The following is a 21,007-nucleotide window of genomic DNA, read 5'->3' as shown; positions in this document are numbered from 1 at the left end:
AAGTGATTTCTATTCAGACACAGTTTGGACCATTTGACCTCTAAGGGCCCTGCCAATTTTGAGATGCTAGAAATCTTTTATATCCCTTCTTCTGCACCTCAAAACACCTCCTTCATTCTGTTTTAACCTTGCTCTTCCTTCTTCCCTTGAGTCTCTAATCCACTATCCTATTATTTCCTTTGGGATTCTGCTCTATCAATCACTCCTCCTCTACTAGCTTTTCCCCCTCTACTTAAAAAAGGTCTTTGAGCCTCCAACCAACCAACAATAATAATAATGGTAATTTTTTTTCCTTCTACCCAGCCATAAGCTATTCCTCATTGCTAAACTTCTAAAAAAAGGAACAGCCTACTTCTACCACTTTGTCATCGTAAACTCACATATATTCCTTAACTCATTAAAATCTAGCTTCAGTATCTACCACTATGAGACTGCTTTCTCCAAGGTAAACAACATTATAATAACCAAGTCAATGAATAGCCTTTGTTCAGTCCTTAACCTTTCCAAAGCATCTGTAATACCTTCCCAGTAACACATGCCTTGATATTTTCTGTCTTCAGATTCTGTAACACTGCCTTCTCTCTTCCAATAACTATATCAATTCCTTCTTAAACTTCATCATCCCCTCTCCTCCGCTCTTCCCCCCTGCCCGCAAGTGTTAGTTTCTGAACCCATAAGATCAGTCTCTGGCCCTCTTCTCCCTCTACAATTTCTCCCTTGAAAGTCTACCATATATTATTTTCATTTCTTTGCAGATGATTCGCAAATGCTTATCATTAGCCTCTATCTCTATCTAAATTCTGCATCCATATTTCACAGAATCTTGAAGATAGAGTCTCAAAGGTCATCTAATACAATTTACACCTAAATAAGAATCCTCTCTACCACAAACCCAATCGATTTCATGCAGCCTTTACATGAGGTCTCTAGTGAGTGAAAACTTGATACCTCATTCAAATTTGCCTAGCTCTAATCAATAATAAGATTCTCCTTATATTAAGCCTAAATTTGACTCTACAACTACACACTGCTCCTAATCCAAACATCTGGGACCAAAGAAAACAAATCTAATACATTTCTTTCATCTTAGAATACATTAAATTATATAATATATACAAAATTTGGCAATTAAATAAACACATAATAATACATTTAGTAGCTAAAATTTAAAGACAGCTCTTTTATCCCTCCTAAATCTTCTCTTCTTCAGATTAAGCATTCCAAGTCCCTTAAATTGATCCTCATATGATCTTAAGACTCTTCAGACTGTCCCCCTCTCATCCCAACTCTGTTACTTTTCAACTTTTCCCTACGGTTCCTTCCCTACTGCCTACAAACATTCCCACATCTCCCTCAAAAAACCCTTACTTGTTCCTTCCATCCATGAATTTGTGACTAAACTCAAAAAGGCCATACAATAGGTATCTCCACCTTTCCTCTCATTCTTTTCTGAATCCCTTACATAAAGCTGTAAAGGCAGCTATAGTAGGCACTGTGAAATGCTTAGAGTTTGGTCAGACACCGTAAGATGTCAGTCATTCACTGCATCCTGGGCAATCGCTACCCACCCTGACTTTTATCCTGCCATCCTTTTGGATGACTGGAAGAAAAAGTGAGGCAAACAACTTTGTGGAACTCTGTCTCACTTAAATCCAATTCATAGGCAAGTCAAGATATCATCCTATGCTGACCCTGGTCCTCTGAAAACAAATGACAAACAATTCAGCTTCTGATTTCATTATTCCACTGCTCTCTCTAAAATTACCAATGATCTCTTAATAAGTCATATCCAATGACCTTTTCTCAACTCTCACCATTGTCTCCTAGTTCTCCTACCTATCAGGCTAATTCTTTTTAGTCTTCTTTGCCAGATCCTCATCCAAATTACACTAACTGTAGATGTTCTTTCCTGGGTCTCTTCTCTTGTCCTTCTATATTACGATGATCCCTTTCCCCACTACACGACTTTCCCCACTACAATTTCAAAATATCATGGGACTACATGAGAAATTAAAAGGGAATTTGGGGGCAGTTTTGCAGAAGCTTCAGATGACACACAGAGCCCTGCAGACAACAAAGAAAAAGTTTAGAAACTCAGAAATGCATAAAATATATGTACACTATTGTGTAATATCAACATATCTTATCTTTTAATACCATAATATTGCAGACTTCTTCTCTGATACAAAGGGAGGACCAAAAAATTTTACACAGATTTTCCAGATCAAGGGGGTGCTGCACCCTAACTCCCATGATGTACTTCACTTAGTGATCATATCAGCTCCCATGCATCTGATTACCATCTCTTACGATGATGATTCTCAAATCTGCCTAGCAACCCTAAACTCTGCTGACCTCTAATTCACATCTCCAACTGCCATATAGACATCTCAAAATGAATGCCCAATAAACATATTAAATTCGGCATGTCCAAAATGAAATTTATTCCCTTTTTCCCTAAGACTTCCTTCTTCTAACTTCTCTATTCCTACAGAGGACAGCACCATCTCCCCATTCCCTCAGGCTCTCAAAAGAGATGTCATCCTGAATTCCTTACTATCTTTTATACCCATATCCAATTTAATGCCTCAAGGTCTGATGATTTCACCTTTGCAACATTTCTCAAATAAGCACTTCTGTTCTTTAACACAGCCACTGCTCTGGTGTAGAACCACATCATCTCCCACATGGACTATTGCAGTATCTTGATTGTGGGTCTGCCTGCCTCAAATTTCTCTCCACTCCAATCCATCCTCCTTTCAGCCACTCAAGTGATTTTCCTAAGTGCAAGTCCAACCCTATTACCCTCCCTATTCAAAAAAACTCCAGCGGCTCCCTATTATCTCCAGGATCAAATACGAATTCCTATCTGTTGTTCAAAGCTCTCTTCTACCTTTCCAGTCTTCTTACTGTCTCTTACTCTTCAATCTCTTCAACTGACTTTCTTTACTGTTCCATGAATAAAACACTCCATCTTCTCTAGTTATTCCTCTCTCCCCATCTCTGCCTAATGGCCCATCACGTCTTAATTCTAGTCTCTTCGCTTTTTAAATTATTTCCTTTTTATGCTGCATATAACTTGTTTGTACATATATGTTCATTTTTTTCTCTTCTCCATTGGACTGTCACTTCCTAGAGGGCAGGAACTGTCTTTTGCCTCTTTGTGTATCTCCAGTGTTTAGTGCTTAGCATGGTGCTTGGCACATGGTAAGCGCTTCACAAATGTTTATTGACTGACTTCAGTATTCTGGTTACTTAGTCCTGGACATTCTCCTCCATATATATTCTAACTAGAACTAAATAAAATGACATAATCACATCTCTCATCTCAGACACTATGAATCTCTTAATAGAGTAACATCATGCTAACATTTTTGACTGCATTATCCCACTGCTAACTCATGTTAAACTTGCAGTCTATTAAAACCCTTAAGCCTTTTCCGATTGAATTTTTATCTAGCCTCCCCATTCCAATCTTCTATCTCCGAAGACAAAAACAAAATAAAACAAGTGCAGCACTTTGTGTATATCTCTTTAACTTATTACTCAGTCTGACAATCTAGAATGACATCAAAATGTTACCTATCCTTCCTGATTTTACGCAATGTGCAAATTTGACAAGTACACTGTCTATGGTGTTCTCAGACCTTTGGTATATTACACTAAAGCCTCATTCCAAAGTGACACTGAAACAACAGCCTATTCTTTGAGTACAGTCATGTACAGTTGCAAATCCATCTAACATTGCTGCCATTTAGCCCACATCTAGTCATTCTGTCCACAGGAAGAACAAGACAGACTGTAAAGTGACTTCTTGAAATCTAAGTAAATTGTCTACAGCATTCTACTCACATAGAAGTCAAGTCAATCCTATCAAGAACTGAACTTTTAGTCTAGTATGATGAAATCTACTCTTGATAAAGCAGAGCTGGCTCTTGGTGACTACTGCTCCATTTCCAAATGTTCAATAACTAACGTGTTCACTAAAAATCCCTTTAAAAATATGTTCTAGAATTTGACCAGAAATTCCAGTCCAAGTTAACCTATGGTTTGTAGACACTCATATCTTCCTTTTCTTTTTGAAGATAACATTTGAAGGTAATATTTGCCTTTCTCCTCTCCCAATTTAAACTCATGTATTTCCTTTTTCTGAACAGGTAACTTATAATATAGGTTATAGGTTATTTACATAAGATTACTGCTTCTGTTTCTGTCTCCAATTATTTTCACTCAAGTCATTTCCGCTATGCCTCTCAGCCCCATTTCTTCATTAGTACATCTCCTTAACATGCAACACTACTCAATCAACAAACATTTATTAAGCACCTACTATGTGCCAGGCACTGTATTCTATCCCCACCCCACCCCCCACTCCTGCTTTTACCAGTTCTGTTTCTTTTGAATAAGGTATACTCTTCCAGAGCCATAGTCCACATATGGATTTCACCCCACAAAGTCTCAGTGATAATCAAGAAGTCACATTTGCCTCTTTGTATTAAGATCTGGTTCTTTATCTTTTTTATCCATATTTTGTGTATGTTCAATTCCTTCCTTGGATTGTGCTTTTTGTAAATTTCTGATTGTCTTCTTCCATCATAACTACTCTATGGTATCAAGCTTGGGTGGCTGTGTTTAAGCAATTTCCTTCCTCCAAACTTCAGGAAAAGGAGGAAGAAAAAAGGAAAAACATTAAGCACATTTCATCTCTGGCCAGGAGCATGTCATTCCTGTAATTCAAGCAATGGTCCAGAAATTCAAATCCTATTCTCAGACACCAACTTCCTAATCAACTCCTCTATTTCCCAACCTCCCTCTTAGCTGAAGCCTTTGCCTCAGCTCAACAACAGTTACGAAACTACCCTCTAGCCCCCTCAAGTCTTTTAGCTTCTTGCCAGAGACTTCATAATCTTTAGAAATTCCATTTAGAATTCTTGTGACATTATCAATTATGCCCATGAATCACTGCTAGTCATCTGGTTTGAGAAATCTTGGGAGCTTCCATGTCAATATCCTAGGTACAGATCTGGGAAGTTAGACCCATTTCTCACTTATTATACACCTCAATCCTCCTCAAAAAGGAAGCATAGCCACTACTCATCTCTTCTTCTTCTAATATTTACTGGAGGATCTCCAAACTGATATCACCCATGCATCCACATCATCATTTCTTGGATATTAAGCAGAACTTCCTCCTAAGAATTCACCTTCCTCCTCTTTAGGAGGAGCCTCATATCGCAAGTGTTCAGTGGCCCTTCTTACCTTTCTTCCATTACATTATTCTGTCCTCCAACTTCCTGACACAAGTCATTATTCCCTTAGTCTCTTCAAATTTTTCATCTTCATTTTCATAATGGAAGTCATTCTTGTGTTTTTATTTTGTTTTACAAGAACACTCCGTCTCCTCTCATAACCTGGAATGGTGAAGTCCTCAAGCCCCTTCACCATCTATTCAAGGAACGAAGAACACCACCTTACTCATTAAACATAGATAAGAGTCACTTATTGATGGAAGAAAAACAAATGTTCAGGTTACTACAAAACTCTCCTTGTTCTTTGAACTTGATGGAAGGAATCATAGATTTAAAGATGGCAGGGAGTTTAGGTCATAGAGTTCAACCCCATCATTTTACACATGAACTGAAGCCCATAGAAGTTAAACAGTTTTGTCCAAGTTCACATAGTGTCTGATGCAGAATTCATCTTTGACTGTAAGTCCAACATTCTATCCACTATACCACACTGCCTTATACCTTCTATGAGCTCTCTTGGAGAACTCATAGGTAACTGCCTGTTTCATCTTTAATTCTGGAGCTGTAACTTCTCTACATACCTCTTTAGCACCTTGAAGACCACATTCAATTTTACCCCTATGTCTTATTAACTTTTTACACTGACATCAATTTGTCTTGTCTTTCCATACTTACTTAAGTTCTCCCTCTTTCACCTTGAGTCCTTTTCATCTTTCTCTTCCTCAAGTCTTCCTTGTTAGTTCTTTCTTCTTAGATGCTTATGCTTGAATCCTCTTCCTTCAACTTCTCCCTCAAGTTCTCCCAAATGTCCCCTCTCCAAATTCAACCTCTAACTTTCGTCAAAATTCCAAAATTCTCCAAATCTCCTTCAAAACTATTTTCTCTTCTTCCACATAACCTTTTGACACTGAAGTTAGAACTTATGCATTTGGCTAGAAAGAATTTTTTATCTGACATAATTTGTGATCAAACTGACAGAAAGAGGAATATTAAATAATATTGACAACTCTGACATATTTCCAAAAGAATAACAACTTACTATAAGATTAAAATTTAAGTAAAGTTTTTGCTAATGATATTTCCTTAACCCTAAAGTGTCTCAAAATATAAAACATTACAACAACATTGAAATTTTTATCTCAACTTCCATGAATATGTTTCATTAAATTCAAAACTACCCACCCTCCTCCTTTGCTGTCTAATTAGGGAAATCCAAACAAGTGAGGCATTCAAAACCTCATTCCAAACAATTATAATAAAAGTAAGTAGTTATATTTGAAAATCAAGTAGGAGTTAAATTTTAAAATAGTTTCTCTACTAAACTTTTCTGTCTAAATAATGACAGTTGGATGAGTAAAGTTGATTCGTGTGTGTGTGTAGGGATGTAGAGGTGTAGGGTGTGGTGGGGGTGGGTATGTGTGTACATGTGCATGTGAGAGAGAGAGAGGAAAGAGAGAACACGTGAGCAAGTGAGCATGCAAGCTCCAGAATTCACAGATGATCCTACAGAGAAGATAACCTGAGTCCAGTAGCAAAAAAGAGAAGAAGAGCAGACTGGACTGCTTTCAGGAAACTGCAAAGTTCCTCAATGACCTCAAACTTCTTTCATAAATAAAATCTCATGTTTTTAATACCAATATTCTGTCATTTTATGACCATGAGACATGAACTGGTTACAGAGGAGGCAATCAAAAATCATGTGATAAATCTTTTAAAGCAGGCTGAAACACATAATAAGTAACTTTGAAGAAGCAAAGGATGTCACTGGAAAAAATAACCAAAAAAAAGGAGTTGGTCATTTGTTGAGGGATAACAAAAAGATGAACAGTCTGAGTGCACTACCAACAGGCTTGCAAAATAGGAGGAAATCAAGAAAAACACCACGTGTTGGAGAGACCTGTGACTGATTAACAGATAAAAGGCCTTGGACAAGATAGGGTTTTATTTACATCCATGTAGGAGACATCCAAATCCAGAAGACCATAGATGCATTTGAATGTTAAACTCTCTTTATCCTTTGCCTGAAGCTAGTGGAGCCAACATTTTCTAACAGCAGGAAACAGAAACCACAAGTTGATATGGAAAGATCACAATAACCAACTCAAACTCTTTTATGTAAAATGCATGAAATTTTAACGTGGTTGGGATTTTTTAGATGGCTTGTTATTTACTGAGTGTTTTAAATCACTGATTTACAAAAATTCAAGAGTTAATTTAAAGTAGAGTCATTTGATAATTTCACATGAAATTAAGGCACTCTGAAGTTATTATGGCACTCTAAAGTTAAAGAAATATTTTTTGAAATGACTAATAAAAATGTTATTAATGCAGACACTAACTCTAGATATCCTAGGAAGAAATATATTCTTAGGGATCTATGGACCAAAGGCTGCTTATCTTTCAGATTGGGAGATACCAGGTCTAAGTCCATAATAGAAACCCTGAAACTGAGAAAGATCCTCAAGTAGAGGTTCTCAACTTTTTCTGTTTATCACAAACCGCTACGGAAGTCTGCTGAAGTCTGTGGACCCCTTCTTAGAAGGGAAATGAATTATGATGAAATAGTTATCAAAATATTTTTTAAAACAAGTTCATGGACCTCAGGTTAATTATAAAATAGGGATTTGGATTAAGTTCTGTGACCATATAATCTCACCATATAAATTTACTCACTGGCAAACCATCAAACCTGTCCCTATTCTTGCTTTCATTTTCCACTGGTTTTTGTTACTATAATTTCAGAGCATTTATAGGTCAGGGAATCATTAGGCATTTTCTATTTCAGAAAGGAGTTAATATGTGAGCTATTAATAAGCTTTGAATAAAGGCATAAATGTATACAAGTCAATGTCTACACCTGCTACTTACAAAAGAAAGGAAAATGGAATCAGATAGGCAAAATAAAGATTATGGTCCTAGCATATTAAGGGCAAATGCTTCTGAGACTGATCATAACTTTTTCCAAGTCCTTCCAACCTGGAAGACCACAGATGTAATATGAGCAAGAAGACTGACTTACCAGCTACAATTCATAACATAAAGTCTAGCCGTAGCCTATTTACAGTAGGAGAAACGCATCTAGGTATATAGTTTGGTCTTCAAGTTTTGGAACATAGCTAAACTGGGTAAAAACCCTACCCAGGGAGATCTGGGCAAAATTAGAGAACAAAGTTTGAGGAATTTCTTCTTCAAAAGACATCAGTCTTTGACCCCAAGTGCATTGCATAAGGTGCACTTTCAGGCCTAGGCCCACAATGAAGGCTGAATACATAAAACACTCAAACCAAAGCATCTGGAGAAGAGGAATGGTCAGTGGAAACAGAGAGATTGAAATAAACACTAGTAGGCAGAAAATTACAGATCCAGTAACAGTAGTTCTCAAGTGCTTTATCATATTTTGATATTAAAATGTTAACAGCACCTTATAATACTGGGTGCTAAATAAAACTGATAAATAATACCCAACATTACAAAACTTCCAGAGATGAATTCATGGTTTAAAATTAAATTTACATTTGTCAAAACGTACTTGCACATTCCTGGTATCATCATATTGTTATAACATTTTCCAACTGCCCAAGTAAGATTTGTTTAGAAACAGAATTTTAACTCACCCTTGTTTAACTAAAAATACTAAGTGGTAAATCTTTCTCTCACACACACACACACACTCTCAGAAAATTATTTTCCCAATAAACATAAAACATTTCAAAATGACTGATCCATTATTTAGAGTAGACAACTTTTAAAATTCTACATATTATGTACAAATTCATCCCCTAACTAAAATAGCAAAGTTGGTTTATCTTTTCTTCACCCATAAATCACTGCCAATTGGTACTTTCTACAAAAGTTGCTTATCTAGTTTTCTTTCATCCAAAAATCACTGCTAATTGGTATTTTCTATATGTCCCTAGAGCTCTGTAAGACTGATTCTTACTGACTTTTGAAAAATCAAAACAAAATTAAATTATATTCAGTGAAGTTGTAACATTACATATATTTTCCTGTCTTCTTATTCTCCGAAAATTAGAAATCTACTTATAAGCATATGTGGTTAAATAAAGATTTGGATTTAAGTTCTGTGACAAGCCTTACCATCCATATCTACTCATTGACAGCATAGTAAAATCATCACAATACCCCATTTCTAAATCATATTGAATATAAGAGAACTTATTGAATATAGACTTCATTACTAATTATCCCCCTAGAGAATAATAGAGGCAACAGTACAGAAGACTTTGGCTCAAGTTCCATCTTGATAATTACTCTCACTTCCTAGGTCTCAGTTTCTTCATCTGCAAAATAAGAATGCTGGACTCCGATTGTAAATCCTACAAAGATTTTTATTCCTTTTTTTTTTTAAAAAGTGTTTTAAGGGATGTGAAAATTTATCCTGGAACCATAAACGAGAATAAAAATTGTTAAATGGTAATCTTTCCAATTTCCTTCTAACAAAATGTTGCTCAGGCTCAGCTGCTTCCTCCATGAAGTTTTCCAGGATCCCCAATAATTACGAAGAAGCTACTTCAGATGCCTGCATATTGTATTCATATCTCTTCCATCAATTTAAATAGGTGTGTCCTTCTTAACTCCTCTACTAGTTCATAACCTCTTGTAAGGCAAAACCTATGCTTTATTCATCTTTATATCTACCCCTTCCTCACCTAGAATAGTTTTTTGAACTAAAGCATTAAATAAATGTTTACTAGCAGGAATAAATGGCATGGCTTACCTATAACATATCTTAACTAGTATTTTTTTTAAGTGACTTAGTTTTCTATAAGTATAGAAGACAAGTAGGTCTATTTACAAGTCTGCTTTCAGTTTCAGAGGAAGTACTTTATAGACATAATTAAATGAACCCAGAATTCACTTTTCGTACCAAACACCTGCAAAGTATATTAGTGAAAGGTGTTCACCTTTGAGATATAAACAAATGGAAAAAAAAGTACTTGCTCTAAGCTAGCATGTCTGAATTCAAGTCACAGTAAATTTTAAAATTTCTAATGGTAACAGATGTCTTTCCTAATGCTAAAAGAATTAGTTAAGAATCCACTAAATTTACAAAGTTAAAATAGCATTAAAATATGAGACAGGGTTGTTTCTTACCTATTCGGTCAAATGTTTTCTCACACTTAGGACACTGCAATATTTTTTTGTTACTGTTCTGAATGACCACTGGAGTTAACCCTTCATGAATATTTCCTACAGAATCAGCACTTTCAGGCTCCTCTTCTGCATCATTATGTTCTTTGTCACTCTGCTCTTCCCCTTCAGAGTATTCATCTGACATTTCCTCTTCCTGTGCTTCTGCATCTGCATTGTACTCACTTCCAGCATCCTCAGAGTCATTTTTATCTGACTTTTCTGTATCAAAAGTGACCTTATCCAAATTGTCCTTATCAAAATTGTCTGATATTTCACCACTTTCATTTTCATTATCACTGTCCTCATCAAACTTCACCGGGCACTTTCTATTCCTCGTTGATCTTCTTGCTGAAAAACCTCTCTCCAGCATTTTTAACCCATGTTTTTTCCCTATTAATAGGGATCTATGAGTTTTCGTCAAATGATTCTCTAAAGACTTCTTATAACAAAAATTTCTACTGCAGAATTTGCACTGATGACTGTTTGACAACCTGCCGGCCAATTCACTTAGACTTTCTGCCTGCGATGCCTTTTCAGTTATTTCAGAAGGAAAATTAGAAATATTTTCATTATTTAGAAGTTTAACTGCATCTATAATGTCCAGAAATTTTGCTGCCTCTAAAACTAGAGGTATCTCATTCTTATAGACAAAAAATTCTGATGTGTAGAGAAATTCAAGCAAATGTTGAAAAACAGAATGTGTTACATGATCCAGAGTGACAACATCTGTGCTTGGATTTTTGCTCAAACAAGCATGAAAATAACTACTGCCAACAGCCACAACAACTTTGTGTGCACTGAATTCCTTTCCTTCTACAATTATGAGTAAGTCACAGAAAGACGGTTGCTTCTGTCTGTCGTCATTCAAATATTTCAGTAAATTCTTATTATACTGCAAAGAACTCAGAAGCTTTCTCTGATCTGGGGATGGAGGCAGCTGCTGATAACACAGGAGATCTTCAGGGGTAGAGCCTTCCGTGGAATGACTGAAGGTCACTTGGTCGCTGTCCACCGCACTGTTTCCATCAGAAGAATCTTTAGGATGGCCTAGATGGATCTTCTCGTCAACATTTGCAGTAACCTTTCTCCTTTTCTTCATTGCAATAATGCAATTTCAGGACAAGAGGCTTCATAAGTGTCTCCAGAGACTTAAAAAGGAAAACTAGCTTCGATCTCGGGTAACACCTTCTGGAGAGGTGTGAGGAAGGGTTTCATGGTCTGCAAAACAATAAGAACCCTGTAATATATCCCCACCGGCGATTTGGACTATTTGTTCAAAGTGCTTTTCATTCGACTGTCTGCCATTAAATGCACGAGGAGACTAAATAAATAAATAAATAAAACAACCCAGAGCTGACACGTAAGTGTGGTAACATCTTAGGTCTCAGGTGGGGGGAAGCCGAGAAAGCCGACAAAAGAACAATTTTAAAGAAGACGAGAGAGAGCCCCACACCTGCCAAGCCCGACTCCCAGGAGGGTGGGTGGGTAAGGACACGGGAGGGAGAAACCCTCAGAGAGGGGGTGTGGCTGGGGGCGGAGGGTCCAGTGTGGGATTGGGTCATCACGGTCCTCCCCCACGCGGCAGCTCGCCGAGAGGGGAGGGGGGAAGACGGGGGAAGGCTCAGTGCATTTGACCCCCTCAGACCCGTCCGCTCCTCCCCGGGAGCCCAAGTGTGTGACACAGGGCCAGGACTGGCGAGGCGCGGGGACAACGGAGGACGAAAGGGAGAAAGCCCTCCCCAAGCAGGGGAGGCCCTGGCCTGCGGCGACTCCGCCGCGCTTCCCACCCCGGGTTCCCGAGGCAGCCGCCCCAGTTCCATTTACCGCCTCCTCAGAGCGCCTCCGCTGCCTCCCGGCCGCCGAGCTCCACTACAGGCGCACTCCCTCTTAGCGTCTACCTACTTCCGGGTTCGGCCAACCTCTGCCCCCCCCCCCCCCCCCTTTCCTCTTCCTCTTCCCTTTCCCTCCAGTGGCCGCATCGGCGACCTCAACCACAGGACCCACCCACCGCGCAGACTCCGAGCGAGTCCTACTAACTCGTTGCCGAATGCCCACCGGAGTCATTGCGCATGAGCGTTGACGTCCTTCAGCGCATGCTCACTAAGTCTTTCCTCCTCCCACCTCGGGAGACATTACCAGAGCTACCGATCGAGAATTTGCTCCGGGTTTTCCCGATCTCCGGGACTGGGCGGAGCGGGGCGGGGTCGAAGGGATTGATGGGTGGCCCGGTACGCAAAGGACCTGGGGCGGGGCGGCAAGGGACAGAGGAGATAGGAAAAGAAGCCGAGGGGAAGGTGGATCAGCCTTCGCGTAGAGAGAGGCAGCGGCTCCGAACCATCTCGGAACCGAGGCCGCCTCGCGAAAGCCTTGTCTTGGCCTCCGCGCGTGCGCCGTAGGGCGTCTTCCCAGGCTCGGACACGTACGCAGACGCGTCCGCTCCGCTGGGCTTGGTCCCGAGCTTCGGCTTCTTCCGTGACGGCGGGGAAGTCCGCCCTCGGGCCTTGCTTCGCACCTCTGTGCTGTACTATTTACATAGACACACACCGCAGTTTAGTAGAAGCCGGGTGACCGGACGTAGACGGAATGTGAACGTCCACTTTATTTTCTCCAGCCCCAGAGAGGATGCCGCCGAAGTGCCTAGGCCACCCAAAGCCATCTGTGTCGTCATTGTTTTCTTGGGGGAGGGGGAGGTGTTGCTACTGAAATTTGTGTTCGCGTGAAAGGGGGGGAATCCTGAAGACAAAACGTTCTAAAATGCCCACTTTTCCCTAGAGAGGAGGAAATAAGTGGAATGACCAGGTGAATGGATGGGCGAGATCTAAAGATCTAGGGGAAAGGACCCTTCCCTAGGGTGTGCCTTTTTAAGCCATCAGTTCTTTTTCTGAAGTTAGATGCTCCTGAAGCTGTTCTCACTCAGCTTAAGGCGTAAGGGCCAGAGTACTTCTCTGTCTTTGAATATGAATATTCTTTCAGTTGTATCTGTCTGTGTATCTGCCTGCTTGTCTGTCATCTGAGGACTAGCTGCTTTTAGATGCCTTCTCTGCTTACCTTTCATGTGGTGATGAGGGCGGGGGCTGGGGGACAGAAAAGGCGGTAGAGAGAGCTTGTCTTCATGTCCTTATTAGAATTGTGAGCTTGAGGGTAGGGACCACATCATTCTTTGCTTTTATTTGTATCTCCAACAATTAGCACATTGATTAGCATATAATAAGCACTTAATAAACGTTTGTTAACTGATAACTTACACAATTTACAGAATTTGTAATTTTCTGTTAGAAGAGGATAAATGAAATGGAGTGCAAGGGAATTTATGAAGACAGTAATAACTAATATGCATCACTTTCAAGTTCGCAAAACAAATTACATATGTTATTTCATCCTTACAACATCCCTGTAAGTTAGGTACAGCAGGTATTTATTCCCATTTTACAGAAAAGGATAACAGCCTCATAGAGATTAAATGATCCTAGTACTGTCGGATATAAGAAAGAGCATTAAGATTGGCCTTAAAGGATGTGGGTTCAGATCCATGCTCTGCCCCTCGATGTCTTTGTGACTTTAGACAACTGAAATTTATAGAGTAGGGGACTGACATGGTCGTACCTGTGCTTTGGGAAGATCACTTTTACAGCAGAGTGAAGGATGAACTGGAGTGGGAAGAGACTTATGGCAAGGAGACCAACCACCTGGCCATAGCAATTGTCCAAGTATTAGATGACAAGGACCTGCAAAGGGTGGCATAGTGGCAGAGGAGGGAAGGAGAACATATTCAAGAAATGTTACAAAGGTAGCACGAACAAGATTTATCAACTGATTGGATAAGTAAAGTAAGACATTGCGGATGACACCTAGGTTGTGAGCCTGGGTAACTGAGAGGATGGTAGTATTCTAAACCATAATGGATAAGTTAGAAGGAAGGAAACGTTTGGACAGAACTATGAGTTCAGATTTGAACATGTTGATTTTAAGATGTCTACAGGACATTTAGTTTTAGATGTCCAGTAATGAGTTGGAGATGTGAGACTAGAGGTCAGGAGAGGTTAGGAATAGATAAATTTGAGAATCATCTGCATGGAGTTAATAACTGGACCCCAAAAGAACTAATGAGATATGTCTTGTATGGAGGGAAAAGAGAAGAGGACCCAGGAGAGAGACTTTGTGGCTCACTGCTAACTCAGATTTAGGATCACATGGATGACTATCTGCAAAGAATACTGAGTGGTCACGTGGGAGGAATCATAGGAAAGAGCAGTCACAAAAACCTAAAGAGAAATTTAAGAAGAAGGTTATTAACAGTACTAAAGGCTGCAAAGAACTTAAAAAATGATGAGAACTGAGAAAAAGTCATTACATATGGCAGTATCCAAGGTCATTGCTAAATTTGGAGAAAGCAGTTTCAGTTGAATGATGAGATCAGAAGCCAGACTGCATAGAGGGAAGGAAGTAGAAGCACCAAATGTAGATGGCCTTCTCAAATTTAGCCACAAAAGGAAGGAAAAATATAGCTAGCATGGAATCAGTGAATCAAGTGAGAATTTTTTTTTTTAATATAGATATGAGAATGTTTGTAGGTGGTAGGCAAGCATAGAAAGGGATTGGAGACAAGTGAGAGAATGAGAGTGATAGAGGGGATAGTCATACTACGCAGTTGCATAGAGTATAGTATAAAGTTAAACTGATCCTACAAAATCATTGAGATAAGGAAAGGAGGAGAGTGTAGACAGTGCCAAAGTAATGGCTTAGAAAAGAAGCAACGGCTAAAAGGGTTTTGAGGTTAAGGTGAAGAAAAAGGGGTCATAAGGTACAGGGAGTGATGGAATACTACCATATGGTTGGCAGAGTACGGTGGCACATGCCACCTGCTTCTGAGGAGACTGAGACTAGTGCATCTTCTGACCTTAGGAGTTCTGACCTGCAATAGGAGTAAGGCTAGCACCAGTATGGTGAATGCCTCTGAACATGGAGCACCAGGATATCTAAGGAAGGTAAATTAGGTTAGATCAGAGACAGAGCAGACCAAAGCTTCTAAGTCTATCAGCCCCTAAGGAGCTTACATTCAAATGGGGTTAAGATAATATACCAAAGGGAGCAGAAAAGCTACAGGAAGAGGAGAGAAAGGGAAGGGAGAAATGAAGAGAGTATGATTTTGAAGTCCAGAAAGTCAGAAGTAGGTCTAGAAGGGGAATGAAGCCAGGACAATCTGGGAACATTCACAAAATGGAGGCTCCATTGGGAGTGGTGGGTCTTGTGAAGGGTTGTTCCAGGGTGAACAGGTCATGGAGATAGACCAGAGTAAGAAGGTCCCAGGTCCTGAGGGAAGTTCTGGAATTATACAGCATGTGTGATTTTGAAGAAAGTCAGGAATAGGGCCAAGAGAGGAATGAAGGTAAGATGTTCTATGTTTAGGAAGCCTGAGGAGCTGAGGGAAATTCCAGGAGAAGACAAGAGAAAAGGCATACTTTTGAAGTCCAGAAAATACGAAATATAGGTAGAAGGGATATAACATAACTTTGGGCTGGCCTGGTGCCTTCCATAAAATAGAGGCTCCAGGAAGAACTCATTAGTGGTAGAAAGGGGGTAGGCCTTGCAAAAAAGATGTTCCAGGGCAAGGAGGAATCAGGTTCTGAGGGAAGTTCCAGGGTAAGACAGCAGTAGATATATGTTTTTGAACTCTAGACAGTTAAGAACAGAACTGAAAGAGAAATGAAGCTTCAATGCTAAAGTTTAAACTCCATAGCATCAAGTTTGGCAGGGCCTGCAACAGTTAATGGCACATGTTTAAATGGATCTGAGATCTCATCACTGGGATGTTTTAACCACTAGTAAAGACTGTAATCCATCCATACCTGTCCATCATAATGGACTAAATTTTCCACAAGATGTCCATCCAACATGCTTACAGCCTTCCTCAACTTCTCTTGACATTGTAAGGATACCAATGGAGAACACAGTTATCCTTTGTTCTTCCCACATGACTAGCCCATATTTTTTAATCATACATTTCTTTGATAATATCCTTAAATAATTTTCTTCATAATTTCTTATTTTTTTTTTGTTATTCTATGTTATAACCTGTCCACACCTACCATATCTCTCTATTGCCTTGGAAGTATGTCATTACATTTTGCTTATGTTGGTACTAAATAGTACTACTAAAAAAGATGAGCCTTCATTTCTAAGAGAAGTTTAGGTTATTAAAGACGCTTTGTAGTTTCCCAAAGGCAATTCAAGTTTCTTCCTCCTGTTTAATTCTGATCCTAACTTGTTGTTCATTTGCAGTATTATCTAAGAGATATAATATAGGCTGTTTATGTAAATTCATGTCATGAACTGTACAATAGGCATTCACAAGATCAGATTTTGAGTTGCAAAGGTAACTTACAGATCACCTAGTTCAAGTCATTCATCTTACAGATGAAGAACTGAGGCTCAAACCGACAAAATAGCTTTGCCCAAGGTCACACAATAATTAGCAAAAGGAGGATTTGCACCAAGTTGTCTGACTCCATACCCAGTGTTCTTCTTACAGTCTTCATTGACTTGGATTTTTCTAAGAGGATAGTTAGGCCAGACTCTTTTGTGTGGTTGTAGAGCTCATCCATAAGACTCTGCAAGGTCCCAGGGCTTGATACAATCAAGAGTGTCACCCCAAATAAGGAACACCAAGAACAGGGGTGGGAAACCTTATGTGGCCTTCTAGGTCCTCAAGTACAGCCTTTTGACTGAATCCAAACTTAATAGAACAAATCCCCTTAATAAAAGGATAGTAATAAAAGGAGTTTGTTTTTTTTTTAATCAGGAACTACTCTTCAATTTAAACTCTACACTGAATCTCCTCCATGAAACAATGAACATTTTTGGTAAGTATATATGTCTTCCTGTTTTAGGCCTTGCATGACAGTTAAAATCAAAATACCCTTGAAGAAGGTTATTTCTAGTGTCTAGGGAATCTTGAAAATTTTTGATGTATGCATAGGATGAGCTTTATTGGAAGAACCATCTTTAAAGTAGTGGTTTGGTCTCTCAAATCAAAAGTTTTTTTCTATAGTCAATAATCACTAAATATAGTGGGATCTTGTGTTCTCTGCATCTATCAGGCCATTTTGTGATGATAAAGATGTGATCTACTTTGAAATATTACTTGAGAAAGTCTACTTCTTACCTACTAATACAGTGATCAAGAATACCCTTACTCTGTATATGGATTGTTCTCATAAACATTTTATGTAGATGGGAAAGTAGGTATGCAGATAAGTAATTGTTGTTCTTTCAGTTCCTTTTTTTTTTTTAACAGTTTTTTCCATCCTTTTGTATCATACCAACTTTTAAGGACCTTGAGAATTGACACCTCTACAATTGTAAGGGCATTCCATATTGTGGGTGCTCAATTCAAATCAATTGAACAAAGATTTATTAAGCATCTCTAATATACTAGGAACCTGGAATACAAATGTGAAACCAGAATCCTTCCTCTAAGGAATTAACAACCAAAGAAGGATAAGATATGAACAAAAAGTTTGATATGAGGTAAAACATTATAGGGTGAAAGAGGGGATCCAGAAATAATAGTAAATTTGAAGAGGGGAATATCTCCTTCAATTTAAGGGATCAGGAAACGTTTCGTGGAAGAAGTAGTACATGAGAAAGAAAAGAATGAGCATATAGTATGTTTATTACATGTAATATTTGTGCTGTCAAACTTAATTTTTTTAATGGAAAGCTTTCCTACATCTTTTTAGCTTCCTTCTTAAAAGGATACTATTTTTGGCAATATTCCACAGATACATTTTCACTTCAGTAATGCTGCCTTTGACATGGATTGTCTTGACCTTACTAGGTGTACCATTTAGAACAGAGAGAAAAACACTAATCTAAAGGTAAGATGTCAGAAGGAAAATTAGGTAGAGGTAATGACAGCCTCAATCAGCCTAAAACCTATCTCGCGCTTGAAAAGATCCTTAAAACTACCTTCCTGGGTCCATTATATACCTCAAATTAGTCTTTTTTCCAAAGTAGTTATCAATAATAATTATGGGAAAAAATTTATTCTCATTTGAATTCATTTCTAAATGCAAAATGGATCAGATAAAAGATAAAATATTAAACACTTCTTAATTAAACAGGAGAAAAACAGTTACTTTCCTATAAAGACATTTATCACTGTGGAACATGCTCTGTACTGGATCCCAAACCCTAACAGCTTTCTAGTTGTATGATCCTGAACAAATCGTAACCTGTAAGCCTCAAGTGCCTCATCTGTAAAGTAGGGATATTTGTACTATGTAATATTTGTACTGACTATCTCACAGAATTGTTGCAAGGAAAGTTCTTTAACAAAGTTAGACAACTGCGAGTTACGATTATCATCAGCATCAAGAATTCCAAGGTAGAATATGTGCTAGATGATATCACCTGCTGGCAAAGTGTGAAATTGCAACCCATTACATGGATATTCAAATTAAAAAAGAGAGGAACAAAGTTCAGTAATAAATAGAAATTAGAATCATCAGATGTACAAGAATAACAAAAAGTCCTGATGTCTAAGGTTGTGATGGTTGGTAGTGGCCAAAGACTGAGCAGAGATCCTAGAATTCAAAAGGTCTGCATGGTGTTACAAAAAAGAAGATTAAAAAGATCATCTGCTAATCTTCTAGCCTCTTCTTCACTAAAGGTGCTAACACAATAAGGAATTCCCCAATCCCCAAAAGGACTGTATATCTGATTTTATAGTAGAAGTCAAGTAAAGTAAGGAAAATCCCTTTTCGGTAAAGAATAAAAGTGACATATATTTCAATAAGTGAGAGACGCCTGTATTTTAACTGATAGAAAATGATGGCAATGAAATACACATTCTAACGTCAAATAATCAGAACTGTGTACCATCAAAATCTTTCAATAAAGTATTATACCACTTTCTGAATTATTTGATACATCACAAAAGTTGTATATCTCTAGGAAGGCAATATAACATTTCAGTTGATCATGTGTCTTTAGTTCCTATTTTTACTTAGTGTCAAGATAACATTATATTGAAAAATTAAATTTAGACATTTCCTTCTGTTTCTGCTTCATGATGAGCTTTCTACTAAATATTACTGGGCAGCTAGGTGGTGCAGTAGATAGAGCACCAGTGCAGGAGTCAGGAGGATCTGAGTTCAAATCTCACCTCAGACACTTGACTCTCGCTAGCTGTGTGACTTTGGGCAAGTCACTTAACCCCAATTGCCTCATCCTGGGTCATCTCCAGTCATCCTGATGAATATCTGATCACTGCATTCAGATGGCTCTGGAGAAGTGAGGCCCTCCCTCACTCAAAACAAAGTCAAGTACAAGTCATGTCATTATTTCTCTGATGGCATGGTCTTCTTCGGCAACGATGGAGGAACACACTGAGGATACCAATTGAGTAATAGATACTCCCTGATCCTGATAAGTTTATAAGCTAGTGTATGTATAGGGATATGGCGGAAGATTTCAAATAAATCAGCTGCACAAAAAACTATAGCATAAAAGAAAACAGGTATTAAAAATCACTAAAATGTTCTGGGGAAGAAAGAGGGAGAAGTGGAAAGAGGGAGGGAGAGAAAAGAAGAGAGCCAGAGAGTGGCAAAAGGAGACAGAGACAGACAACCATATTTAGGGTTTGAAGAGGAAGATAAAGAAAGACCATGCAGCATTTGAGCTCAAAATAGTAGCTCACAAATTACTCCCTGGACTCTACATTCCAGCCAAACACTCCCTTCCGATTTCCAAGTCTTGAGGTTGAAAGCCTCAGACTTAGAATTCTCTGCTTCCCCAGTGCTCATTGCGAGAAACCCTCTACCTCTCTTTAAGAGTGTCACCTCAGTAGGCCTTTTCTGAGTGCCTCAACTGTGAGGTTTAAAGTCAGTAGGTGGATAGAGCACCGGGTGTGAGTCCAGAAGCCCTCGAATTCAAATCCACCCTCAGACACTTACCACCTGGGAAACCCCAGGCAATTCATTTCACCTCCATCTGTCTCAATTTCTTCAACTATAAAACAGAGATAATAATAGCATCCACCTCTAAGGGTTGTCATGAAGATCAAATGAGATGATAATTGTAAAGCTCTTAAGTCTGCTGACAGGCACAGAGTAGGCAGCTATTAAATGCTTTCCCCTTCCCTAGTGCTCTACCTCCATTCACTACTTCTTTGTGTACATGCTTTTCCCACCCCCAGTATAACAAACTTTTTGAGGACAGAGCCTGTTTCTTTTTTATTTTTAACCCCAGCACCTAGCACATTATCTTGCATTCAATATGCATTTAATTTAATACATGCTTGGTGAATCAGATGGGATTCAGTGCCCTCCTTGCTACCTGTCTGGACTATTAATTGGTCTTCCAGTTTCTAGTCTTTCTTATCAAATCATCCTCTATAAAGTAATCTTTTGAAAGCTCAGGTTTATATATCACCCTCCCATCAAAATCTTGAGTGGCTTCCTACTGCCTCAAGGATAAACCATTTTACAATATGTAAATAGCCTGAATTTCTAGGCTTATTTCACATTATTTACCTCTGATAGGATGGATCCAGATGGTTTATGGTTTTAAGTGTCAAGTAGAGTCCAGGAGAATTTGTATTT

The 21,007-nt window shown here is 38.8% G+C and overlaps 1 protein-coding gene across 1 annotated transcript in view; it reads right to left on the bottom strand.

The window, feature by feature from the left end:
• The window catches only part of ZBTB41 (zinc finger and BTB domain containing 41), a 65,822-nt gene extending 52,183 nt beyond the window's left edge, over nucleotides 1-13,639 (bottom strand). Inside the window, exons 1-2 of the mRNA XM_072648313.1 lie at nucleotides 12,228-13,639; nucleotides 10,365-11,621 (exon numbers count right to left, since the gene is read on the bottom strand). Of these exons, the coding sequence (XP_072504414.1) occupies nucleotides 10,365-11,502 (1,138 nt within the window). The 5' untranslated portion in view covers nucleotides 11,503-11,621; nucleotides 12,228-13,639. The remainder of the gene's footprint in view (nucleotides 1-10,364; nucleotides 11,622-12,227) is intronic.
• Nucleotides 13,640-21,007: the final 7,368 nt, after the last annotated feature.

Source organism: Notamacropus eugenii, chromosome 2 (assembly GCF_028372415.1).
Source record: "Notamacropus eugenii isolate mMacEug1 chromosome 2, mMacEug1.pri_v2, whole genome shotgun sequence".
NCBI classification, from domain to species: domain Eukaryota; kingdom Metazoa; phylum Chordata; class Mammalia; order Diprotodontia; family Macropodidae; genus Notamacropus; species Notamacropus eugenii.
This window is presented reverse-complemented; position numbering and strand designations above follow the sequence as displayed.